At 42.0% G+C, this 27,916-nt stretch overlaps 2 protein-coding genes across 8 annotated transcripts in view; both read left to right on the top strand.

Moving 5' to 3' along the window:
- Positions 1–6,837, top strand: part of LOC311295475 (interferon-induced protein 44-like) — a 48,990-nt gene extending 42,153 nt beyond the window's left edge. For 3 of the 7 annotated variants that reach the window (XM_084416878.1, XM_084416877.1, XM_084416879.1), the window contains 8 exons: positions 37–254; positions 2,859–3,370; positions 3,488–3,542; positions 4,859–5,054; positions 5,164–5,316; positions 5,394–5,565; positions 5,663–5,763; positions 5,841–6,826. In XM_084416878.1, coding sequence (XP_084273004.1) covers positions 232–254; positions 2,859–3,370; positions 3,488–3,542; positions 4,859–5,054; positions 5,164–5,316; positions 5,394–5,565; positions 5,663–5,763; positions 5,841–6,026 — 1,398 coding nt within the window. In that variant the 5' untranslated portion in view covers positions 37–231 and the 3' untranslated portion in view covers positions 6,027–6,826. Of the gene's footprint in view, positions 1–36; positions 255–2,858; positions 3,371–3,487; positions 3,543–4,858; positions 5,055–5,163; positions 5,317–5,393; positions 5,566–5,662; positions 5,764–5,840 lie in introns of all 7 variants that reach the window. The other 4 variants (XM_084416874.1, XM_084416873.1, XM_084416880.1 and 1 more) reach the window with 3 other exon arrangements.
- Positions 6,838–19,807: 12,970 nt separating this feature from the next.
- LOC311295471 (interferon-induced protein 44-like) lies at positions 19,808–26,368 on the top strand (the record flags this gene model as incomplete). Its single annotated transcript, XM_084416861.1, has 7 exons — positions 19,808–20,318; positions 20,474–20,528; positions 20,603–20,798; positions 20,892–21,044; positions 21,136–21,307; positions 25,807–25,907; positions 25,985–26,368. The coding sequence occupies 7 exons, from the start codon at positions 19,808–19,810 to the stop codon at positions 26,168–26,170; spliced, it is 1,374 nt and encodes a 457-aa protein (XP_084272987.1). The 3' UTR covers positions 26,171–26,368.
- Positions 26,369–27,916: the final 1,548 nt, after the last annotated feature.

The raw sequence follows: 27,916 nt of genomic DNA, 5'->3' as shown, positions 1-27,916 counted from the left end.
TACATTTACTGATTTATGCCTGTATCTCTGTTTCAGAACCACACACTTAAACCTGTATCTCAATAAAACACCTAAACGGAACATCTTGTCTGCATTCTAATCGATGCCCCCTGGTGGTCACAACCTTTTAAAGACCAGTCAAATTATTCAGTCCTTTCCAATCACCAAAACATCATTCTAAATTCTGATCTGTCAATATAACTCTTTGTACAGTGGCAATTCACAGAAGCAATGAACAGCAAGTTTAAAGGAAAGTAAGTACGAAAAATAAAATTCAGTTGTACATTAGTACATTAAACAAGCAAATTAATGCACAACACAAGCCACAAACAGGGGAAGAGTGACTTTTAATGAGCTTTTTCAACAAATGGCCAAACTAAATATGAGCTGTTTTTAGCTGTTGTAATATAAACAAAATAGACAAATTTGTTGCCTATTTAGCTGTGTTTTATACCAATAGAACATTCATTTTATATTCTATTCATTTTACTTGAGATTTTTACAGCTTTTCAACCCTGCTACCAAAATTTGGGGTATGTTTACACGACAACAATGTACTAAAAACGTAAAAGGTTTTCTTTTGCGATTTTTTTTTTATTTCGCGCACAAAGGACAACATCCCTGTTCACACCTATGTCACTTTGTAAAGAAACACTTCGCGACCTTATGTAGCCACGCCCCCTTTCAGCGCTGCGCTCGTTGTCTTTACTTCCGGTTTTATTTTCACAGCGATCTTGCGTATTTATGAATGGACGGCTCGTTTTAAAATTTTCCCGGTCTACTGACATTTGTTAAGACATCTGGTTTATACGTTACAATCCTCATGTTCAGTGGCGTCATGCCCATTCAAAGTGAGGGGGCACGTGCCCCCTCAGATTTTTCCTCCCTGATATTTTTTTTGTCACAACTTTATTCCTATTATGCTCCATAATATACCAGAGCCTATAACGACTCAAATGTATTCTTCTGGATGTGTAATAAATCGGTCAGCATCAGCCCTTTTTCCTAATATGGTGTCTGTGTATCAAATCTAGAGCGCTTGACGTGAATCTTTGCTGTGTATGTTCAAGCAACTCACTCGTCTCGCACGTTGAGCTGGCAATGTTTTACAGATGCTCTTGAAGTGGTAAGTGGGCAAAGCAACAAATCAGCATTGAATTAGTTATCGGATGATATTAAAAGGTAGTGGGATTATTTGTGGTTGACCTGGAAATTTTTACTTGATCATAAAGTTATGGATTTGATATTAGCTGCGAATTCAGAGCATTAACTTAAGTTGTGTCAGTGTAACGTTATCGATAGCTAGCCTAGTCTAACCGTATACTAGTTGGCTAACGTTACTGCCATACAAAGCCATAGTAACGTTATCTGATCGGTTTTGAAACATCTGTTCTGTTTTGTCTTGTGTCATAGTCTCCAGCTGGTTCAATTGTTTTCAGTTTCATAGAAACGAGGGTGTTAAATTTGTTATTCACGGTTCTTCACGGATCAGGCAGCTAATTCAAATGCAGTGAAAAAAGATTCGAAAGCTACAGCATAGTTGTTATACAGATCGCTATGACCGTGATGTAGGCTATACTGTGCGCTCCTACCGGACGCGAATAGCGCGTCAAATTCGCGCCTGCTGCGTCTAGTTATACGCTTTCTTTCAAAGTCCTTCATCACATATTAATATTAAAATAACTTAATTTCAGAGCACCACAAAGTCAGACCTCAGCACCTTTATGTACCTCTATGTACCTTTAATGTAAGATCGTTCTTAGGTCACATACCAATTTAAAATCATAACATAAAAACTGCAATGGTACTGTTTTTAAAATCATGTGTAGTAGGCCTAAGTGTACAGTAAGTGTGTGTGTAAACATGCTTTAATGAAGTAGACTTCAAAAGCTTTTGAATTTGTTCTTACAGTTCTTTCATCAACCTGTCTTTTACATAAACTTACAAAATAGATACTTTAACTTAGTCCTCAGATAAAGGAGGGTTGCTGCTATCTCCGTTAAGGTATTTCTGTCCCTCCCAAACTGCATTGAAATGGTATGTTTAGCAGCCAGAATTTAAAAATTTTCAGGGGGAGAAACCCCCTGACCCCTCCTAACATGATCCATATCACCCATCAGAAAACAATTGCAACGTCTCAGATTGTGCCCCCCCAGAATTTTGGCTTGCATGACGCCCCTGCTCATGTTAACTTTCATTAACTTTATATTAAGTAAACCCACTTCAAAAGCTAATTACTCCTGGACAGCAATGTCATTGAAATATACAGAGCGACTGCAAAAACGGAAGTTCAAAGACAATATTCTAAAGATGGCGGCGCCCTTGTTTCTCTGGCGCATAAGACTTGAACACATTATACACATGCGCGTGACGTCACCTTCACAAATTTGTGTTTTTGTAGTTTATACAGAGACGTTAATAATGGTATCGTTTTCAAAAACGTGCACTTGGAACCCGTTTCCAAAAGTTTGCATTTTCACGCCCCCAAAACGCTGCTGTTGTGTAAACGAACGGCCAAAACTCGTTTTTAGTTGAAAATGCTGTAAATGGCCCTTGTAAATACAGTTTAGTTTGTGACCGAATGTCTTATATATTATACCTTATATTTCCAATAAATTAAAGAATTTTAGTGATTTGGTCTTTATTTATTTATTTATTTTTAATTAATTTGGTAACAGGATTGAATGGTTATTATAAGCTTTATGAATGCAGTGAGTACATCTAATCATGATGTAAAAATAAATAAATTAATAAAATATGACCCAAAAGTTTACCCTGTTAGTGGAATGTGCTGACTGAAAATATGAATTCATTAAGCTCGATTTATATTGTATTATTTGCATGTCTTTGTCTTCAAGGATGCATAAAAGACAAGTCAGAAATGTCACCACGGACTCCCTCACTTCTGGTTTAACCGAGGAAAAGATAAAGCAGCTCTGTGGTTTGCTGGGGAATGTTGAACTGACTCTTCTCTACAAAGCTTCTGTTCATGGATATAAAGCTTCTGCTTTCCATCAGCGATGTGACCGTCAGGGTCCAACTTTACTTGTAGCCTATAACGGTTCAGGCTACATCTTTGGTGGATACACTAGTGTAGATTATACTCAAAGTGGACGGGAAATTACAGATCCAGACGTATTCCTATTTAGCTTTCAGGGCAAGATCCCTGTGTGCATCAAAGTTAACACTGGATATAATGCACGTTATGATGATGCTGGAGGACCCAACTTCGGCCAACAGTTGTACTTTTGCTACAGCAACCAACCAGTTGTGTATAATCAAGGAGGGGGTGGTTTTAGTGTCGTTCCGGCAACAATGTTTGGGAACGACACTCAATTGACTGAATGTGAAGTGTACAAAGTGGAGCAGAGTAAGTCAATCATCAGAAAAAAAGAGTTTTATATGCACATATAGTCATGTACAATAAGTTTCAGTCCTTTTAAATAACGTTGTTTTTTTATTGTTATCATTTGACTTATTGTGCCAGGCTCTCAAATCAGTGCTGAGGAGAAACCATGGAGGAACGTTCAGTGGACAGCTGAGTATGTTTCCGCTCAGTTTTTGAGATCTTTTGTTCACTCAAGCCCTAAGGGGCGAAGGGCCCTGTTGTTTTCTTTAGGTACATTTTTATTTCACATTTTCGGCACTTTTGGGACTCTTAACATCTTTTATATGGTTGTATTTGAGGGGCTCTGTAGTGGAGTTATCACATCCTGACGTCACGTGTCTTTACGGGATCTTTGCGGGATGTGTTTGAACGCACTTACAGGCTGTGTGAATGAACCAAAATCAAACGATCCCAGGACAAATCCCGGGACACATTATCCGTGTATTTTCCGGAATCTTTGTGTGAAAGGGGCTTAAGTCATAATCCAGCCCAACAGGAAGTTAACTATAATGAACAAACTCGCTCAGGATGAAGCTAAAACACTTAGGATGCTAAATTGCCAGCAGATTTTTGATATCTCAAATGGATTTCATACCTAATTAATAACTTTTATTAGCTTTTGCATTTGGTATTTATATTTAGACATAATCAAAGACTTTCTGTCACAGTTTAGTTTTTTTTGTGGAAATGTATTTTTTGGCTCAACTAACTGGTAAAACGGTCTCCAACTTATCATTTAACCTCTCTCTCTCTCTCTCTCTCTCTCTCTGTGTAACAGTCTATTTTATACTTTTGATTGTTTAGAGTTTAACTGATTCATTTCTGGGTTTTTCCATTAATGGATAAGAAATCTCTTAGCTCTTGTCTTTTTCTATCAATTTGAATAACAAAATAAAGGCATAGATCCAGTTCACTTGTAGTGTCTAGATGTTATATAATTAGGTTAATACAATTATAAAAATGCTTTAAGATAAATACTTCTGGACTTAATTTTGAGCTGCAAATGATAACTTCATACTCTTCTGGTTCTACTAACTGGGAAACAGTTAATCCATTGATCTTCTGCCTCTGTGTTTGACAACACACTGACTGACAACATAGTTTTATATAGTTAGTTTAATAATAAGATTAAATGCGAATATTAAAAATCCTTAAGATAAATTCACACTCATTTGAAAGTGACCTATAACATTCTATGACATGAAATTCATAACATTTTTATTGATCTTGTGGAAGTGGCTGTTGTGGTTCATGTCATAGTGGCACCAGCTGGCTGCAGTAAATGTGGCAAATTCAAACAATTTTGACAGTTATTTTACATTTACCTGCTTTAAATGCACATTGCCTGTCGTTATACTAAAGCCACAGACGTGGCGGTGGCGTCGGGGTTTGGACCCATCATCACTTCGTGCAGCTATATTTTTCTATTGTAATTTGATATACAGCTATAAAAATGTGTTTATGTTGTAGACGAAGAGATGAGCTCATGAAAATGATCAGGGATTATAAACCCATGATGACATCTATGAGTCGGGTCAGAATCCTAATGATCGGTCCTGTCGGTGCTGGAAAATCCAGTTTCTTCAACTCCATCAACTCCATCTTCATGGGCCGCATGACCAGCAAAGCCATGTCAGGATCTGCAGGCACTAGTCTCACCACACAGGTACAGATTCAACAGGATTCATAGTGTTTCCTACAGAAGTCTCTCTTCAGGTCGAGGAACAGCTCTTGATGACTTCAGGTCTTGATGTGTTTCTCTTCTTGGTTGGTAGTTTCGCACATACCCAGTGAAAGACGGTCGTGAAGGAAAGCCATTGCCATTTGTGTTGTGTGACACCATGGGACTCGAGGAGCAATCAGGTGCAGGACTGGATATTGATGACATCAGCAGCATTCTTCAAGGTCACGTACCAGACCGCTATAAAGTAAGTGCACTGTTCTACAGAATGAATGAAGGTTGAAGTATGAATGATAACATTTTTGTTTCATGCTAAATCCTCAGTTCAACCCCATGGCACCATTTCAACCAGATGAGAAAAAGGCCTCCAAACCTGCATCTCTACAGGAGAAGATCCACTGTGTGGTGTATGTGATCGACGCCACCAAAATCTCCATCATGTCCAGCAAACTAGAGGAAAAACTCGCTGCCATACGCAGAAAAGTGAACTCGCTGGGTAAGTGAACATATTTATGCCAATCATGTGACTAATCCAAAGTAGGTTGTACATTGAGCTACCTGATAGTTGCATTGACACACTACATCATTTTCAGGCATCGCTCAGATCGTCTTGATGACAAAAGTAGATGAAGCATGTCCTCTAGTGGAGGAAGATCTTCAGAGCCTTTATGTCAGTTCCTACATCAAGACGAAGGTGAGACATGATCACATGATCACATGAGCTGTTCCCACAGGACTCAGAGTGACTGAGATGTTGTTTTGTCTCTGCAGGTGCAGGAGGTGAGCTCTCGGTTAGGTGTGCCGGTGTCTTGTGTGTTACCGGTGAAGAACTACAGTCAGGAGCTGGAGCTGGAGCTCAACTGTGACGTCCTGCTTCTCACGGCGCTACAGCAGATGCTCAACTTTGCGGACGACTATCTGGATGATGTTGGTCACACAGAGAGCCACCCCATATAAAGGGCTGCTGTTATTTAATTTCCTCAACTATTCTGAGGCCAGATTTGTGTTTGAGACTAAAATGTAGAATTTGTCTGCAACAAATATAACTCACTTGGACATGTAAAACACAATCACAGATTATTTGAGTTAATGTCAAACACAAAGAGTTGTGTTGTTACAACCTGCTCCCACTACTTGTAACACTAGCTGGGTATAGATGTAGATGTTGTAATAAGATCCACACAATCTACATTTATGCAAGAATGTTATTAAAGAACTAAGAATAATCTGTTTTGAATAAAGTGAACAATTTAAAGTAACAAAAACATTGTATTGTATTTAAGGACTTTAAATTTAGCACAAAAACAATTGCCGTGTGTGTTTGTTTGTGTGAGTGTTCTGTATTCCTGTCACATAACAGTTCAGTCACTATGTTGTCATCCACCAATATTATGTGAATTTTGGGATATCACATAAAAACGCTGGAAGGTGCTTTCACACAGGCTATATATGACACGATTGCAGAAAGCAAATGATCCACAGCTGTATTCCACAAACACAAGGTTTATTTTTTATTTTATTTTTTTTATCCAAATGTTACTGAAAATGTTTTTTCAGCATTGTGATTCTTTGTACACAGTACAGTTAGGTACAATCTTTCATAGACCAACATGCCGGATGTTTCGTTACTGAATGAATCAACGTTTTTTTAACAAATCAAGTGAGTGGTTTTAGTTTAATATTTAGAGTATCATATTGCTTGAGAGTTTCTCTGATGTTCCTGTTCTCTTCACCCATTAAAGCATTTGTCCACCGTCATGCCAAGGTCCACCTTGTCATCTTGTTGTCCACTCTGTCATCTTCATCTTTTATGAAAAAAAGCAAATTATTTTAACAAGTTTGCAAAACCTTTTGTGTGATTTCTTTATAAAGAATTGAGGGGCAGTTAATATTGTTTGAAAGTCTGGTAACACTTTATTTTAAGGTGACGCAGTTACACGTTACTACAAATACTTACTATAATAGGCTACTAACAGTAAATTATGCATAATTACAAGAAACTAAACCTAAACCAAACTCTTAACCGTAACTCTCTGTAGTAAGTACATGTAGTAAAATAATATTACTCAGTATTTATGAGTAAGTACAATGTAACTACATCACCTTCAAATAAAGTTCAATCAGGTATCTGTGATAGATGTTATTTAGAAAAGAAAGTGTAGTAGTATTTTTTGCAGTAATCAAAATACTTTTCCGATTAACTAAAATGAATTGTTGAGAAAGGGACTTAATATCTTTCTGAAAATTGTAATCACTATGCAATGAAAATATATTTTGAATTTGTTCATGATAGGGTGGACATATATAGTGGTTTACTCAATTGTCAGCTTGCATTTCTAACAGCCTAGGGTCTCCTTAATATGACAAATATGAAGTTAAATGGAAAATCTCAGCTTTTTATCTTGTAAACTGAGTCTCAAAAGGCACTTTATGGTGATGCAGTGCGATGTATGGTGATGGTGATGTAGTGCGTTTAAAAGTGAATGTCTATGAAAGATTGTACCTAACTTTACTGTGTACAAATAGAATCAAAATGCTGAAAAAACATTTTCAGTAACAAAATTTCGGAAAAAAAAAGAAAGAAAAATGAATAAACGTTATGTTTGTGGAATACAGCCATGGATATATATGCGACGCGTCATATAAAGCCTATGTGACAGCACAATGAGCTTGTGTATGGAAGGCCACCAGGGCCAAAACGTGTGAGACTTACATGTTAACGCTGGAAGGCGAATACCCATACCATACCCGTGCTGCTTTTGTACTGCATACGTACAACAATACGTTACACATACAAATGGAGTGTGAAGAACCTAGCGTGAAACTGCTGGCGCTGCGACCTGAAGTACGTGTGTAAGTATCATGATACCAAGTAGTATCGCGATACAATGCATTGGACGCTTTGTCATATGAGGTGTATTTTTTTAATATTTACATAAAATTACGTGAAAAAAAATAAAAATTTTATTACACAAATAATGTCTACCCTAGCACTGTCCTATAAAATAAAGGCAAGAGTCTAAAACATCACTTAAAAAAATTATAAACAGAAAGGTAAGCGAAGCTGAGATACTACCAGAAAACATAAATATACAGACAAAAGCTGAATTAGCGTTACTGTTTATTGAAACAACGAAAGGTGTGAATCAAATGAAACATGGACCAAGAACCATATGTTTACTGTCAGATAGTTACTAGACAGACGACATCAGCAGGCTGGAACAGATGAACCAACAATAAACCAGACGCAACGTCTTCCGTCCTGTAGATTACAATATAAAAACACCTGGAACCATCTGTAGAATCCCACAGGACAGCATTATCAATTCATATTAAACTGACATCTCTTTGATAATTTGTATAATTAGTTTGGCATTTTTAAAATCACAGTTTCAAAAATGACAAAATAGAAGACAATTTTTTTTTTTTATATATCAGTGTAAATATGGTGATTCGTTAGTGTGAATAAGAGCCATGCAGATTATTCAAATCCGCTTGGTGAAATACAACACGTATAGGAAAACTATTAATATGGACATCCTGACAAACAGCAGATGAAATTGATTGCAGGTGTACACTTTGACTCCATATGGCTTTTAACGCTCGGACATCTTGACAAGTTTGTGATTTCTGCATGGCATCGGTCACTGAATTGCTCATGTATACCAGTTAAATAACATAAAATAAACAATACGTGCAGCTTGGCATGAATATCGCGTGGCCATCGCAACGTGAAAAGCTTTGCGTCGCCTGATGAATTACGTGCGAGTCCGTCTATGAATAGTCTACAGCGATGGAAAATACGAGAATGGACGGAAAGGGAATGTCACGGGGTGCTTGTTTCCCTAAGTGACTATATTTTCTGTGCTTTTCGGTATTTGACATTTATAAAGAGGACATTCATTTTCAAAAACGTAAAAAATAATGGAACACTTTCCTTTCAGAACTGTACAAGATTAAAATAAAAATCAACATTTAGTTATACATATTTATATGACAAAACTGTTTATATACTGTTTATATACTGTTTATAACTGTTTATAACATTTATTATTTCTATATAGAAAAACAAAAAAACTTTTTTTGTACTTTTAATGGTAAGCAGAATGCAGTATTCCCTCCGAGAAAAGCAAAACAAAACGTACTCGGTTACTAACGTAACCTCGGTTCTCTCTAGAAGAGGGAACGAGTACTGCGTTTTTGTAAAAACGCTACGGGAAAAACTCTTTTTTCACGAAATACTGAAGCAAAAAATTATCCTTAATTTTCATAAATGTAAAGCGCATTGCAGCAGTACTCAGCTATGGCGAGACGGCTTGCTCGCTCATTGGCTGCTCTGCAGCAACTGCATAAGCCTATCGAGCGAGGCCTGAGGTGACTTCAGGCCAATGAGGGCGCTTCGCGTACTGCGTTTTTGTAAAAACGCTACGGGAACCCCTTGTAAAACGCCGTGCGTGCTGGGATAAAGACACCGATCACTGGAAGCTAAACCAGGTGTACAGTGCATAACCACCAGATAGACTCACAAAGAGTCTGGGAATAAGGGAGGGGGACCTTAATTCCCTATACTGTAGCTTCCGCAGACGTAAAACATGACCTCACAGAGAGAGTCTAGAGACAAGATGGGATTCCCTCCGTCCTTATATGGTCGGTCGCGTCAGCAGACGCGAATATGACATCACATAGACAGGGTGGGGGAACCTGAACTAAATGTGGGAAATGTGGGTCTTACACAATTCTGCCCATAAGACAGTCGGTAGCGCGTTGCGCATGCGATTTCAGTGTTCTAGTTAGACAGCTGAATCGACTACACCGATAGTAGCTTAGCCTGCAAGGCGAGGCCCAGCCTGCCGCCGTACATATATCCTGTAAGGAAATCCCGCTGGACCAAGCCCACGAGGAGGCAACGCCCCTCGTGGAGTGCGCTCTAACTCCCAACGGGCACTGGAGGCCCTTGACAGTATAAGCCAGCGCTATGGCGTCAACTATCCATCTGGATAAGCTCTGTTTCGAAACAGCCATTCCCTTGGAACGTCCACTGAACGAGACAAAGAGCTGCTCAGTCTGTCTGAAGACAGCAGAGCGGGACACGTAAGCTCTTAAAGCCCTAATGGGGCAAAGAAAACTTGAGTCCCCTTCCTCACTTGATCCCGGCAGGGCAGACAGGGAGATAACCTGAGCCCGAAACGGCGTGTTGAGGGATTTTGGCACATAGCCATGCTTAGGTTTGAGTATGACTTTAGAGTCATTAGGTCCAAACTCTAAGCACGCTGGGCTCACGGAGAGCGCGTGCAGGTCGCCTATGCGCTTCACCGAAGCGAGAGCCATCAAAAACACTGTTTTGAAAGACAAATGTTTGAGGCTAATAGATTGGATAGGCTCGAAAGGGGCACCTTTCATGGCCGCCAAAACCGTAGAAAGGTCCCACATAGGGACTGAAGGAGGTCTGGGTGGATTCAGCCTCCTAGCTCCCCTGAGGAAGCGGATGACTAAATCGTTCCTTCCTAGTGACTGACCCAGCGTTGTTCCAGAGAACGCTGTAATAGCCGCCACATAAACTTTGAGCGTGAAAGGGGATCTGCCCTTATCCAACAGCAGGAGAGAACCTCCGTCACCTCACAATCGAGAGGTGATAGGCTCCGAGCTGTACACCAGCCGGAGAAGACCGACCACTTTGAGGCATAAAGCCGCCGAGTCGACGGTGCTCTGGCCTGAGTGATGGTATTTATCACTCCCTCTGCGAGGTCAACGGATATCCGTTGAGCGCCCACACATGAAGGGACCACAGCTCCGGGTGTGGGTGCCAAATCGAGCCCCCGGCCTGCGAGAGGAGATCTCTCCTCAATGGCACTGGCCATGGAGCGATGTCTGCTAGCTGCATCAGGACTGGAAACCATGCTTGGTTCTTCCAGAACGGTGCTACAAGCAGCACTGGGCATTCTGTTTCCCTGACCCGCTCTAACACCTGTGGCAGGAGGGAGACGGGGGGGAAAGCATATAGCGGGCAGCGCGGCCACATCTGGGACAGCGCGCTGTCGTTCTTGGAAAAGAACACGGGGCAATGAGCGTTTTCGCGGGACGCGAATAGGTCCACCTCCGCTCTGCCGAATCTCTCCCACAACAGCCGGACTGTTTGTGGGTGTAGAGACCATTCGCCCAGGGGAATGTTGTTCCTGGACAGTCTGTCTGGGCCCACATTCTGGAGCCCAGGCACATGCACTGCTCTCAGCGAGCGCAAATTGTGCTGAGCCCATATTAGGAGGCGTTTCACCAGCCTGTACAGGGATGTGGATCTCAGACCGCCCTGGCGATTTATATAGGACACCACGGCCGTGTTGTCCGAACGGACTACGACGTGTTGGTCCTTGATTTGGGGACAAAAACGCGTCAGCGCGTTGTGCACTGCCAGCATTTCCAGGCAGTTGATGTGTTGGAGCTTTTCTCGTTCCGACCACAGGCCGAAGAACGGTCTGCCCTCGAGCAGCGCTCCCCATCCCAAGATGGATGCGTCTGTCGACACCATCCTCACTCCCGAGGAAGTCCCCAGGCTTACACCTGATCGGTACCAGTCGTCCGCCAACCAAGGTATCAGGGCTGTCACACAGCTCTGATTGACCTTGAGACGTAACCGGCCGGACACCCACGCTCTGCACGGTACTCGCGCTTTCAACCAGAACTGCAGAGGGCGCATGCGGAGCAAGCCCAGCTGAAGAACTGGTGATGCTGAGGCCATGAGACCTAGCATCCTTTGAAACGTCCTGAGCGGGGTAGTCGCGCCGCAGCGGAAGGATCTCGCCGCGCGCTGAATGTGCAGCACGCGCTGTGGCGACAGCCGCGCTGTCATAGACTGTGAGTCCAGAATGGTACCCAGAAACGAAATCGTTTGACTGGGGTTCAGTGAACTCTTTGTCCAATTGACCGTGATACCAAGATTCTCGAGGTGATCGAGTAAAATGGTTCTGTGCTCCACGAGCTGTGATCGTGATTGAGCTAGGATCAGCCAGTCGTCCAAATAGTTCAGCACTCGCATGCCTCTGAGTCTGAGAGGGGCGAGCGCTGCGTCCATGCATTTCGTAAATGTACGAGGTGCCAGGGACAAGCCGAACGGCAGGACTGTATACTGGTATGTCTGACCCTCGAAGGCGAATCTCAAGTATCGCCTGTGATGTGACGCTATCTGTATTTGAAAATACGCGTCCTTCAGATCTATTGACATAAACCAGTCTCCTCGGCGAACATGCGCGAGGATTTTCCTGGTCGTGAGCATTTTGAAACTGCGTTTCACTAATGCTTTGTTCAGCCGTCTTAGATCCAGTATGGGTCTGATACCACCGTCCTTTTTGGGGACTAGAAAGTATCTGCTGTATAGCCCCCCTTCGCTTTGAGCTTGAGGTACATGCTCTATCGCCCCTTTGCTTATCAGTTTTGATATTTCGGCGCGAAATAGGTGTGCTACTTCTAAAATCACCGTAGTTTCGACGCGCGCTGTGAAGCGGGGAGGGCGTCGACAAAACTGTAGCGAGAAGCCTCTCTTTATAATGCCTAGCACCCAGTCCAAAACCCCTGGAAGCGCTGCCCATGCTTCTGCATGGCTGGCTAAGGGCTGGATGCGAAGCGCGCTCTGTTCGCCGTGCGACAGAGGTGCTTCGGGGCGCAATAACGTAGGCGTTATGCCTGTGGCATTCGAGGCGGGGGGCGCGCTTATTACAGCGGGCAGAGCGCTCGTCCTCAACCTTACTACAGTGCTTAACTGAGTGAGGGAGGGCTGAGAGAGTCTCGCGGGACTTATGTCTGCGAGTAAATGTGGGCGGGAAGCGGGCACATTCACTGCTTTGGACGCGCTGCCTGCCTGAGCAGAGCGAGCGCGCACAGGTCTCGTTTTTACAGAGAGCCTGTGGTCTGTGAGACATAGTGTTTGTGGGCACTGGGAAGTGGGCACTTTCACTATATTGGAAGCGCAATCGACCTGAGTCGGTTTTTTGTGCGCGAGCCCTAAGTGTAGGGCTGTGCTTGTGTGTAGGGATGGGCACTGAGGAGTGGGCATCGACACTACATTTATAGCACCATTGGCCGTGGCCGGGACACCAGAAAATACACTCTTTTCGGGATATATCTGGGTAGCCGTGAAAACGGCTTTTGTGTGCAGGCAAGCGGGCAACTGTGCGGGCTTGCGTCTTGCAGAAAACGCTGGAACAGTCGCAAGTCTTGGGACTGAAACAGCGGCGCGCTTGGGTGAGAGACCGGCCGCAACGGGACTCACACACCTGCGCTTTCCTAGGCGTGCTAGGACTTCTTCGGGGCTTCCGGCTTTACCACAATCCTCGGCCGCGGCCCGCGCTGAGCGGGGCGTCGGTTGGTAGAGCGAGAGCGGGACCTCGAGCTGTGCTGCTGTCGCTGCTGTGAAGATGCGGCCGAAGGCGGGGGCTGAGGCTGAGAGCTCCGCGGAGTCTGTTTTTCACGACTCGCTGCAGAACCGGAGCGCTTCGGGAGGAAGTGCTTGAAGGCTTGAGACGCTTTCTGGGCTTCGGTAAATCTCTCCACGAACTCGGAGAGAGAAGATCCGAAAAGGCCAGCGGAAGACAGCGGGGCGTCGAGAAACGCGGTGCGCTCGGAATCAGCCATCTCCGTGAGCGTCAGCCATAGATGCCTCTCAGCAACAGTGGCGGAAGCCATACACCTTCCCATGGCTTGTGCAACAGACTTGGTAGCGCGGAGTGTTAGATCTGAAGCGCTCCTCAAATCCGCGATGCAGATAGCGTCAGGTCCCATCTCGTCCAACTTACGGAGGAGATCACCCTGGAATATCTGCAGCGTAGCCATGGTGTGTAGTGCTGACGCGGCCTGCCCAGCGGCGGAGAAAATTCGCGCGAGCAGCGTCGACGTCATGCGGCAGGCTTTTGAAGGCAACACCGGTTTAGTCCGCCGTCCAGCAGAGGGCGGGCAAAGGTGGGTCGCTATCGCCTGTTCCACCGGCGAAAGTGAAAGGTAGCCTCGGTCTTTCGCATTATCCAGGGAGGAAAATGCTGGCGACACAGACGAGCGCGTTCGCGCAGAGTAGGGCGCATTCCAGGCCTTCGCAACTTCTTCATGAAGCTCAGGAAGAAAAGGAGCGGGCTTTGATTCCGGAGAAGTGCGCTCACCAGGGAGGAAGCTACCATCCAGCCGGGTGCGAGAGGGGAGTTCCGGTGCAGACCACTCGAGGCCGAGGCTCGCAGTGAGGGCAGCTGCCATCAGCGAGCGCGAGCGCTGCATGGTCCTCACCCAAACAGGAGACACAGATGACATGGCGGTCTCCCTCGGTGAGTGGGGCTCGGCACGAGCCGCATGAAGGCATCTTTAAAAAGACGCAGCTCTTTTAGGGGGTGAGTGTCGCAGGGCGAACACACACACACACACAAGAACAGTAGAAATAATAGAAAGGATATGGCGTCGGAAAGCGCAGCAGGTATGGCAGTAGAAGGCGGCGTTGGCCAGCGGCTTCGAGCTCGTCCCGCTGAAGTGCTTGCCTCAGACGACGCTTGCTTCCTCGTGATCCAGCGATGCGTGAGCTTCGCTGAAGAGATGAAAATCAAGTGAATCAGCCTTTTCGAGCTCCTTATATAGAGGTTAGCCACACCCGTCTCGGCGGGAAATGACAAGGAGGGCGCGAAGCGCCCTCATTGGCCTGACGTCACCTCAGGCCTCGCTCGATAGGCTTATGCAGTTGCTGCAGAGCAGCCAATGAGCGAGCAAGCCGTCTCGCCATAGCTGAGTACTGCTGCAACGCGCTTTACATTTATGAAAATTAAGGATAATTTTTTGCTTCAGTATTTCGTGAAAAAAGAGTTTTTCCCGTAGCGTTTTTACAAAAACGCAGTACGAGAGGACTCTCGTAAGAGAACAATTAGACTCTTTGATCTGACGGTCTAAAGGTCATAGTTTATGTACTTGCATGCTAGAACTGACAGTTTGCTAACACAAACTCAATCCACAGAAGTGGATAAAGGGGTGATCAAGGGTAAAAATAATCATTATTACTCTGATACTTGTTAATATCCACTAGGTGGCATCGCAAGCAAAGGAAATTGTAACAGTAGTAAGTGCATCTGGATGGGGAGGTTTGTTCAAGTCCTTCATTAGTCCATGCGAGGGAATACTGCATTGCAATGTTGTGTTGCTAGCAAGGTTATTTTCGTAAACGAAAACTGAAACTAAGACTAAAACTATTGGTCAAAAAAACATTTTCGTAAACTGAAATAAAATTAGAAATTCATAATAATTGAAAAACTAAAACTAAACGAAACTAACAACAGTTACTGAAAAACTAACTGAAATAAAATAATAATTAGCAAAAATAAATAATCGTTTTCGTATTTAATAAGCTCTTTACTTTGGTGGAAAGTCTGACCGTTGGCTGTTTAGGGAAATGCCTGTAAATTGCGCTTCACACGCGTGAAGTTGCTGAGGCGATTAACCTCTGTCCTGTGACGCGCTCAATGAAGGACCAGCGAACACAGTCCTAAGCGGCTGTTCATAAAGGATGCGTCCGTGGCAGTGGAATGGGAAATAATAACTCAAGGTAATGAGACGCAAGTTGAACTTCTTTTAACTTGAGCGAAGCGTTTTTAGAATGTCCTTTCATTTGCGTGAGAGACGCGGGTGCAACAGCAAAACAAGTCCGTCAAGCACAAAAATACCTTTAATGTGGTGATGTCATGCTTTCATGAAGGTTGACAGGCTGAAATGTGCTGTTGTTATCTTTGTTTTTACAAAAGATTTTCTGCTAATAATATTGTTATCCATGTGGAGACATGTCCCGGGACACTACACACACACACACACACACACACACACACACACTCACTCACTCACTCACACTCTCTCTCTCTCTCTCTCTCTCTCTCCATAGACGTAATGGTTTATATATTGTACAAACTGTATATTCTGTCTCCTTACACTAAACCACTAAACCGACCCCTAAACATACCCATCACACACACACACACACACACACACACACACTAACCTGACCCCTAAACCGACCGATCACACACACACACACACACACACACACACACACACACACACACACTAACCCGACCCCTAACATACCCATCACACACACACACACACACACACACACACACACACACACAAACACACGCGCACACACACACACACACACACACACACTAAACCGACCCATCACACACACAAATACCCATCACACACACACACACACACTAACCCGACCCCTAAACTGACCCATCACACACACACACACACACGCACACACTAACCCGACCCCTAAACCGACCCATCTCACACACACACACACACACACACACACACACACTAACCCGACCCCTAAACCGACCCATCACACACACACACACACACACACACACACACACACACACACACACACACACACACACACACAGACACTAACCCGACCCCTAAACCGACCCATCACACACACACACACACACACACCCTAAACCGACCCATCACACACACACACCCATCACACACACACACTAACCCGACCCCTAAACTGACCCATCACACACACACACACACACACACACACACACACACACACACACACACACACACACACACACACTAACCCGACCCCTAAACCGACCCATCTCACACACACACACACACACACACACACACACACACACTAAACCGACCCATCACACACACACACTAACCCGACCCCTAACATACCCATCACACACACACACACACACACACACACTAAACCGACCCATCACACACACACACATACCCATCACACACACATACCCATCACACACACACACTAACCCGACCCCTAAACTTACCCATCTCACACACACACACTAACCCGACCCCTAAACCGACCCATCTCACACACACACACACACACACACTAACCCGACCCCTAAGCCGACCCATCACACACATTTTCAAAAAAACTCATTCTGTGTGATTTAATTTAGGCCCACAGTGACACAAGTCCCCATGAGTGTGTGTGCATTCAGGTTTAAGTCCTCACCACGATAGAAAAACATGTACACACTCATACACACCTCACACACTGCAAAGATACTTCATTATTTAATCACACTGGCTTCACAGCAGGTTGTCAGATTAATTTAGCTGTTTTTTTTGTTGTATGTACCAGTGTCACTCTGAAAAAAGTAAACTATGTTTAACAAGATTTCATCTTTAATATGAAGTAGTTTGTCTGTATTTTTCATCGTTTTTTTTTTTTCCTTGTATACTTTTAAGTTCCATTTATTTGGTGCTTTGTTCAATCTCAAACCATTATTTTTATTATTAAGATGTCTGCACAAGAGTTAACTGTAATCTCGGCAAACATTAAACTTTGCTGAAATTGTGCGTCTCGCTTTGGTCTAACCTGGAAGTGTTCTGTTTGCTCTGCTAAACTATAATTACTAAAACTAAAACTGAAACTAAATAAAATAAAAACTAAATAGAAATGTGTTTGCAAAATAAAAACTAAACTAAAACTAAACTTAAATTTAAAGCAAAATTGAAAACGATATTAAAATAAAAACTAATTTAGAAAAGCAAAACTATAATAACCTTGGTTGCTAGTAGTGTTCATTAGCTTGTTTTCTACTCCGATTGGCCAAGTGGAAGGGTCACGCTCCTCTACCCTTTGGTTAAGCCCTTGGCGAGTCCTACTGGCCCTCTTTGGGTGAGGACGGTGACTGGTTACCGGAGGAATTCTTACTGTGCTGTGCTGTGTGTCATAGATCGGGATAGATACTTCTTGATCTTAAGTTAGAAGATTGTTATTCTGTTCTGTTTGCCTGTTCTAGTTCTTTTTTTAGTCATAGAAAATGCATTAAAGAAAATGCAAATAAGGTAGTCCTACTTGACTACAAATTTCCAGAAAAAAAAAGAAGAGAATTCAATATGCTAAAACTGAATAATATAAAGAATACATATATATAAAAACACGCTTCTTTTGATAAATGAATCTTTCTTTATTTTGTGATTTAAGCTTGAAAATGTATTTTACACCTGTGCAAAATAAAAATGAATAATACACATTTCAAAGACTTTATCATGTCCATGTATAGAAAATATATATTAGTGAAACATTTTAAAATTTCAAAATAATAATTTTTTATACTTTATTTTTTTCAACAAAATACATGCTTTGGAACACAACCGAATGTATAAATGGGTAATGACGTTGCTAATTTACCTACATGCTAAATTAGACTTTTTATTTTTACACTTTACAGAAACCCAATCACAGAACGGAATAAGCTGAAAAAAGATTACATTGACAAATGTAGTACATTTTTATCTCCGTAGTAGGCTACTTCTATGTCTCACTAGGTGTATATGCGTCTTGGGTTACAGATGGAGTTTTTTTTTTTTTTTTTTTCATCCACTGCAAAAAGCTTTTGCTGCGTTCACTCCTCATCACACCACAGTTGTTTTCCTCCAGCGAAACAGGATGGCTGCGTTTGCTTGAGACTAAGATGACTGAGATGTTGTTTTGTCTCTGCAGGTGCAGGTGAGCTCTCGGTTAGGTGTGCCGGTGTCTTGTGTGTTACCGGTGAAGAACTACAGTCAGGAGCTGGAGCTGGAGCTTAACTTGGGGGCAGTCATGGCCTAATGGTTAGAGAGTCAGATGGCAGGAAATGACTGAGGTGCCCATGAGCAAGGCACCTAGCCCCCAATCGCTCACCGGGCGCCTCTGTGAATGCCTGCCCACTGCTCTGGGTGTGTGTGTCCTGTCACGGTTTGCAGTTTGTGTGTGTTCACTACTCGTAACTTGGATGGGTTAAATGCAGAGGACAAATTCTGAGTATGGGTTACTATACTTGGCATTCACATGTCACTTTCACTTTTAACAGTGATGTCCTGCTTCTCATCGCTCAACTTTGCAGATGACTGATCTGGATGATGTCATGGAGAACACCTTCCTAATAAATCGCTGCTGTTGGAGATTTTTCTTTTGGGATTGTAATGGTTTTAAATTTCCTGAGTGTTAATGAATGATTGTGTTACTGTACCAAAGGCATGTATGATGCTCGTTGTAGTATTTTCCTTTGCTAACAAGATTCATTGAAATTTATTTTGGACATTTTTCTTAAATATAATTGTCAGATTACATAAAGATGTTTACTATTAAATTGATCACGGTAAAGAACAAAGTGTTACAAGTTACAACCATAACTGTTCTCCACTACTATTCCTTTTTTATGTGTACTGCACCTTTAAATCCCTTGAGGTTCAGTGTCAATGCTTTTATAGAGACGTTTTATATAGCTAATATATAGCAGGGGCGCCTCATGACCGTCCACATGTGCACAACGAATTTTGAAGTCATTTATTCGTTTTTTGCCTGTGAACTAAAAAACTAAAAATCAAGCCGAAATCTCGTTTTTTCGTTTTTTGGAAAAAACGAATAAAGGCGCCGTTTCTCGTTTCTGCTTATTTCATATTTCAATTTTTATAAAAACAAACACAAGTTAGAATCCAACTTGGTTCTAATTCATTCAATAAAGAAAGTAAATATGAACATTTAAAAATCGAATCGCTTAAATTTAGTTTACATAACACACTAAACAGAGTTAAGTTTCTCAAACGATTATCCTGTAATTCCTGTTATCAGTATTAAGATATGTGGACACAAATGGCACTTTCTCCTAAGAAAGCCGCATTATAAAGACTGTGGAGATTTTGTTGTTGTTGTAACTTATGTTCTTTTGTCACAGATGCTAAAAGCCAAAGTTAGCAAAGTCAGCACAAATCCCCTCACTTCTAATTTACCCAAAGAGCGAAAAGAACAGCTCTGTGCTTCACTAGGGAATGTTGAACTAATTCTTCTCTACAAAGCTTCTGTTCATGGATATAATGCTTCTGCCTTCCACAAGCGATGTGACCGTCAGGGTACAACTTTACTTGTAGCCTATAACAGATCAGGCTACATCTTTGGTGGATACACTAGTGTAGATTATGCTCAAAGTGGACGGCAAATTACAGATGAGGAAGCTTTCCTGTTCAGCTTTCAAGGTGGAACCTGTAGCTACATCAAAGTTAACAGTGGATATAATGCACGTTACGATGATGCTAAATGGCCCAATTTTGGCCAACAGTTGTACTTTTGCTACAACAACCAACCAGCTGTGCATCATCAAGGAGGGAATGCATTCAACATTAATACCGCATCAATGTGTGGGAATGACTTTCAACTAAGTGAATGTGAGGTGTATAAAGTGGAACAGGGTAAGTCAATCATCAGCTTTATTACCAACCTATAGGCCTATTCTACACACAAAATCAAGTACAAATAAAAATGTTGTCTCTTTAATATAATTAACTTATTTGTTGTCTTTTAACATTACTCCAATAAAAAATTATCTTTATTCAACAATTCCCAGAGCCTCAAGTCAGCATTGAGGAGAAACCATGGAGGAATATTATGTGGACAACTGAGTATGTTTCTTCTTAATCTCTATTTTGCTAATTTCCTATGGAAAAGATGAAATAATAAAACCGATCTGTTGTAGACGAAGAGACGAGCTCATGGGATTGATCAGGAATCATAAACCCCTGATGACATCTATCAGCCGTGTTCGAATCCTAATGATCGGTCCTGTCGGTGCTGGAAAATCCAGTTTCTTCAACTCCATCAACTCAATCTTCACTGGTCATGTGACCAATAAAGCCATGTCAGGATCTGCAGGCACTAGTCTGACCGTACAGGTACAGATTCAACAGGGCTTCAGGACCTGCCTTGGCTTGTGACATAAAACAACAATTGTTCCACAACAAATAATGATTCCTGTTTGTTGGTAGTTTCGCACATACCCAGTGAATGACGGTCGTGAAGGAAAACCATTGCCATTTGTGTTGTGTGACACCATGGGACTCGAGGAACAATCAGGTGCAGGACTGGATATTGATGACATCAGCAGCATTCTTCAAGGTCACGTACCAGACCGCTATAAAGTAAGTGAATAGTTTCATGTTTCTGAGCTTGGAAATGTATATTTATGAGTAAAATTGATCTTTCATTTCCATTACTTTCAATTCAGTTCAGTTCAACCCCATGGCACCATTTCAACCGGATGAGCAAAAGGCCCCCAGACCTGCATCTCTACAGGAGAAGATCCACTGTGTGGTGTATGTGATCGACACCACCAAAATCTCCATCATGTCCAGCAAACTAGAGAAAAAACTCACTGCCATACGCAGAAAAGTGAACTCACTGGGTAAGTGAACATATTTAGTGTTTACCCTACCATTGTGCTCAAAACGACCCCCATGGAAGAATAAAAAAATTAAAAATAAAAAAAATAAAATATTGGACACGCGAGCTTCATGTAGTAACTTTAGCGGCTATGATTTTCGCTATATATCATTTCAGTACACTTGAAATCAAATCGCGATATTCACCTTATTTTCGAACGCGGAAGTAAATATGGGTCCAGTTTCCGGTTTTTGTGCGGCACTTCCGTTTCCTCGCTTCTCTGGGCTAACTAACGATATCGATTGCGAAGGATTATGCAGAGTTGACAGAAAAATGTTAACTTACACATGCCGTAGCAGATGAATACAACAAAGAACTAAAGCCCCGCCTCACCCAGGTCGGGTTCTGGACCTGGTTGAAAACACTCATGCATCTAGCTGGCAGATTGCCAAAACTTCGCCGGCGCCTTCAGCACCGCCCTAAACACGGTCGGGCCAACGCTGGACTAAGTTAATATATCTATGGAGGTAGGCTATTTTGTCATGTCAAATGTATTAATAATGTCATCAGAATGCAACCAAAGCACATGATAGCAATAAGTAGATGGCTATAAATAATTATAAATCATACAAAATAAATGCCATGATGATCATGCCATGATGACTAGATTTTATACAGGGGTTACTATAATGATTTTGTTTCTCCTTGGAGTTTTTATTCAGACTTCGTAGCCCAGCCACTTTTCTGGTATCGGGTGGTCTTCTGTAGGTCTTGTGTTCACGAAATGAAAAGAACAAACATACGGTCGTTTCTTCAAATGGGCTGCGTGGCGTGTCCGTTATTTCGGCTCCCATGTTACAGTTTTTCTCTATTGGTTTGGCTCATTTCTTGAAACAGAAATTACATTCTCAAAACTCTAAGATAATTTGGCAAAACAGTCTTACAGTTCAGCACAACACTATAGCTCACTTGCAAAAGCTCATATCTCTCCCAAAACTGTTCACTCATGCTTCAAAACTAAATTCCTTTCCCATATAAAGAGTCAGTGCCACGAAAATGGCAAAGATCCTTCTCAATTGCTTTGGCTCATTTCTTGAAACAGACCGGACGTTCTCAACACTCTTGGTGCTTTTGCCAAAATAACGTGGATAGTTCGGCACAACACCATGGTTCACCTGCAAAAGCTCATACCTCTCCCAAAACAGTTCACTCATGTGTCAAAACTAAATTTCCTTCTCATTTAAACAGTCAGTGCCCCCAAAATGCTTCGTCCCTTTGGCATTGTGAAAGCACTGCAAGTCAAAATGTTTAGATGTTTTGTCACTATGGCAGAGGACCATTGAAATATCCCTCATGTCCACCTTTCAGTCTTAGCCCATCCTTCATTGACAATGGTTACTGTACTGTTTTTTGTCTAGCTAACAGAATACAATTGTGTATAAAACTGAAAAAAAGAAATAGGATTTTAGGGTAAGAGTAGCCTCCAAGGTTTGACATCACACATTGCACTTATACTGCCAAGGAAATTGTAACCATCATTCACACACATAGAGTAACTTCCATACATCAGAGTAAAAAGAAAATGTATACAGCATAATATACTCTAATATAAACACACAAACAAAAAACAATGAAAATTATATGCAGCCTACAGTGCTGTAAATAAAGCTGGAGTTTCACAACTAAAAGTTCAGTGGTCGCTGTCCTCACCCTCCCTCTCCTGGCCACCGTCCTCACCCTCCTGGCCATCCACACGCTGCTGTCTGTCTGGCCACAGATTCTCGTACACATCACAGTGTATATTCTCCCTTGCGATGCAACGAGGGAAGAAGCGGCGTGCATGTCGCAACCATTCCCTACACTGATCTCCTGTAATATCCTCACACGCAGCGTCCATTGCATGGAGCAGGGACCTCTGATCTTGAGCCCGATGCTCATACACTCTCTACCTCCAAGCGGAGAAATACTCCTCAATAGGATTGAGGAAAGGAGAGTAAGGTGGTAGGAACACCATGACCATCCTTGGATGAGTAGTGAACCAGGCCCTGATGAGCGGGCCACGGTGGAAATTCACATTGTCCCATACAATGACATATTGTGGTAGGTGAGGCCCTACGAGACCTCTCTCATTTTCAGGGATCAAATCAAAATGAAGGCGGTCCAAGAAGATGAGGAGCTTCTGTGTATTGTATGGGCCAAGACTGGGGATGTGAGTGGCCACACCATTCTCAGATATGGCAGCACACATAGTTATATTGCCCCCTCGCTGGCATGGGACATAAAAAAATAAAAAATATATTATCGATTTTCAATATTGCACCTGTCAATACAGAACGAAATATTCTGTAGCCTATTTTGCCGTCAATACTGCCGACGTTGTCTTTGCTGCTATATATTTATGTTTAACATTAAGTGCCTTCCACAACTCTCTCCCCATATGTCGAATATATCACCAATGAGGCTTATCATGTCACCTAGCAGCAGCAACGCCTCGTCAGAGATGTTTCTGGTGTGCAAAGACATAGAAAACACCACGCAACAGAAACGCCACGCAGCCAGTGTGTCGCCTGATTATTAAAATGTCAATAATTCGGTGATTAAAACACTCCTGCTCCAAGTAAATCTTTCTTTTGTGCCAGTAATTATGACAACCTCTAACTGCACAAACAATCCCGGTCTTCCTTGAAGCCATAACGATGAGTTTGTTGTTACGAACAACGCTCGCCAGTGACCGGAAGTGCCTGACCGGAAGTCTCGCACAAAATACCGTCAACTGGCTGCGTCCGTATTTCCGTTAAAAATAAGGTGAATAGACTAGTGTGTGAATATTAAACCACAAAAAGACTATTTAAATAAGAATCCTACATGTTCTGTGTGAATGAATGGTGCAGGCGACACACAGTTTCATTTACCACACACACACACACACTGAAGTATGTGTGACACTGTTTTTTGCCTATGAGGAAACGAATGCATGAACTTCATCTCCAGTCTCTAGATCCGCTCTGAAAGTCACTTCGTAAGCAACCGCTTCATTTGAAAAAAAAAAACTATCGTCATGTCAGAGAATGTCTAATAAGGGGAGAAGTTCCACTCTCAGTAAACTTCCGGCTTCTGAACTGGTTGCAGTTCCACTCTGGTTCCTTACGAGGGCGCTCACAGGACAAGTGCAGAATGAATGGAGGTCTATGGCAGTATACCCCTCAAAATCCACTTTTCTCAGGATATAATTTTTCGTCTAGTAATTTGAATGTTGTATTTGAAAGGAGATGCAAAGAAATTACACATTGCTGGGTGTTAGATTTTTTAGAGTCACTTATTTGCTTTAAAAAGTCTTTTAAAATTTCAATGACGTCATACACATCGTACGACCAGAGATACTGCTTTACGGCAATCCTTCAGTCACTTTGGTGCTTTCGCGCTCTGCACTTTCTTTTCTCTCGAGGCATCGACAACACAGCTGACACAGGTAAATACACGTGCTAGAAGAGTTTTTGTTTTGTTTGTTTCTGGTCCCGCTTCGGATGCCACGATGCCAACAAGCGGTATCTCTGGTCGTAATCAGTCCTTCACTGACCAATCAGCGTTCATTAGCAGAATGCTAGCATGTTATGGGCAACAACAACTCAACCTGTAAGAAATCGAAAGGACATAAGTACTCGTTCATTCAACTTTCGACCTATAACCCATGTTGAACTTGCAAAACCTACAATCAAATCTGAGATTTCTCAACGGCAATCGGGTGAAAGAGGTAAATTTAGCCGTCTAGCTCCATAGACTCCCATTCATTCTGCACTCATGGGCAATCGCCCCCAGTGGAACTCTGGTGGAACTACAACCAAAATTCAGAACAATAGGACTTAATAGGGAGTGGGCAGGCTCTCCGTAGACAGGCTCTGGACACGTCATAAACACAGAATAACTCAAAGGTCATCACGGCAACCCGTCGAAATAAAAGTTCGGTTTAACTTGACAGAAATATATTACTGTTGTATAGTAGAATTTAGATACGTCTCAATGTAATAATAATACTGACACTAATACAAATAAGTTATCATCAAAACTTTATTTTTTAAGGAATAATAAAAAAAAATTTCTTCCATGTTTTCTTTTTAACAGTAAAGCCCATTGTGCTGCACGTTGTTTGACAAAAAGTTGGTTTAATTTCATATGATTAAAAGAAATGTAATTAATGTTTTATGTCTTCATTTGATTACCAGAGAAAACACACCGAATTTGTGTGAATTTTTTAATTTTTTTATAGAATTCTTTTTAAATATTGTATACATTTACAGTAATAATTGTTTATAATAAAAGTTTCATGATTTCAATTAATTAGACATTTTACACCACGTATCCGTAACTATTTTCGACACTATTTTCGGGGAATCTACCCCCCACTACCCCCCGAAAAATATCCTAGGGGAAACACTGATAATTATGCCAATCATGTGACTAATCCAAAGTAGGTTGTACATTGAGCTACCTGATAGTTGCATTGACACACCACATCATTTTCAGGCATCGCTCAGATCGTCTTGATGACAAAAGTAGATGAAGCATGTCCTCTAGTGGAGGAAGATCTTCAGAGCCTTTATGTCAGTTCCTACATCAAGACGAAGGTGAGACATGGTCACATGATCACATGAGCTGTTCCCACAGGACTCAGAGTGACTGAGATGTTGTTTTGTCTCTGCAGGTGCAGGAGGTGAGCTCTCGGTTAGGTGTGCCGGTGTCTTGTGTGTTACCGGTGAAGAACTACAGTCAGGAGCTGGAGCTGGAGCTCAACTGTGACGTCCTGCTTCTCACGGCGCTACAGCAGATGCTCCGCTTTGCAGACGACTATTTTGATGATATACGTCCTGTGGAGGGCAACCCTATATAAGGTTTTTTCTCAGTTCTTGTGGCTGATACCAGATTTGAAAATGGCCAAATCGAAAGCTCTACGAATCATTTACATTTACATACATATTTTTGTAACGTTGTCTTTTCCCTTTATTTTCTTGTCAGATTGCACCAGAATGCTTTGTTTACATGTTAAAATCACAAAATATTATTATGGGGGAGGATGCCCCCAGAATCCCCCCCCTACCCCCCCCCCCCCCCTACCCCCCCCCCCCCCCTCAAGGATTTCATTCATAAACATGCCACCCTTTTTACCTTTTGTGAGTTTGCAGGTCTGTGATCTGGACACTCATCATTTGCTTTTATGCAGAAACATTCAGTACTTTTATACTCGTATTTCATTGAGCTGTGAAAAAGTTTAATGTTTATTTTTTTAATAAGTTACAGTGATTACACTTTTTATGTTTTTTTTTTTTACTCAATTTGTGTGATTTCTCTGTACTTTTTACGCTTGATCTTCAATGATGTTCTATAATTCTTCACTTTTGTTTTGATTTGTGGGCTATTGTGACTTTACACTCTGTATGAGGACTAATAAAGTTTGACTATTTTGTAGGCCTACTATGTATTTGGCATTAATCTACTAGATATTTTGAGACAAAAATGTACCACAGATTGTTTACATAGACTAGTTGACTCAGTTAAATATATCATGAATGTTTACTAAAGTAAACAAAAGAGTCAAAATGCCTTCAAGATGGGTGAAAATCTGCTACCCACCTTAATTTTAACGGAAAAACGGGTGCGATTAGTCAATTAAATGTGCGAGGCGTCTGGTGCCATCCACTTCCAGTTAAGCTGTATGATAACAACAAGTTATGTTGCTGTTCATTTTCAACTCTTAGTTTCAAGTCTATAACACGAAAATATCAATGATAATTTTCAAACAACTACAACATAGAATATTATCTCTGGGGACTTTTAGTGCTTTAGATTTGAGTGCAGCGTTCGACACTGTTGATGGCATTCTATTGTAACGCCTTGTACAGTGTGGGCATCCGAGGAAGTGCCCTTATCTGGTTTAAATAGTCTTAGTAGCAGAACCTTTTCAGTAGGCATTGGAGGCTACAGTCAGGAGCTGGAGCTGGAGCTCAACTGTGACGTCCTGCTTCTCACGGCGCTACAGCAGATGCTCAACTATGCAAACGACTATCTGGATGATGTTGGTCCCGTGTAGAGCAACCTTTTTTAACATGCTTTTCGTTGAGTTTTTCCTCAGTTCCGGCTAAAATGCAGCCATATTGTTACATTGGCTTTGAATAGCATATAGGTGGCTTAGTTGCCATAATGTATTTTTAAGCCAGACAATTGGTGTATTACTTGTATTACATTTATTTATTGTGGCTTATTTAATGCCCGAATGGTGTAAGATCTTATCAAGTTTACAGTATAATATTACAAATTAGGACAAATTATGCTTATTTTTCTCTACTCTGACACCATCAGAAGTAATTTGGCCAAGGTTATGTCAGAGAATGTCTAATAAGGGGAGAAGTTCCACTCTCAGTAAACTTCCGGCTTCTGAACTGGTTGCAGTTCCACTCTGGTTCCATATGAGGGCGCTCACAGGACGAGTGCAGAATGAATGGAGGTCTATGGCACTATACCCCTCAAAATCCACTTTTCTCAGGATATAATTTTTTGTCTAGTAATTTGAATATTGTATTTGAAAGGAGATGCAAAAATATTGCACATTGCTGGCTGTTAGATTTTTTAGAGTCACTTA

This window comes from Rutilus rutilus (genome assembly GCF_951802725.1).
Source record: "Rutilus rutilus genome assembly, chromosome: 8".
Classification (NCBI taxonomy): Eukaryota; Metazoa; Chordata; class Actinopteri; order Cypriniformes; family Leuciscidae; genus Rutilus; species Rutilus rutilus.
The sequence above is the reverse complement of the archived record's forward strand: the minus strand, read 5'-3'. Positions and strand labels throughout refer to the sequence as shown.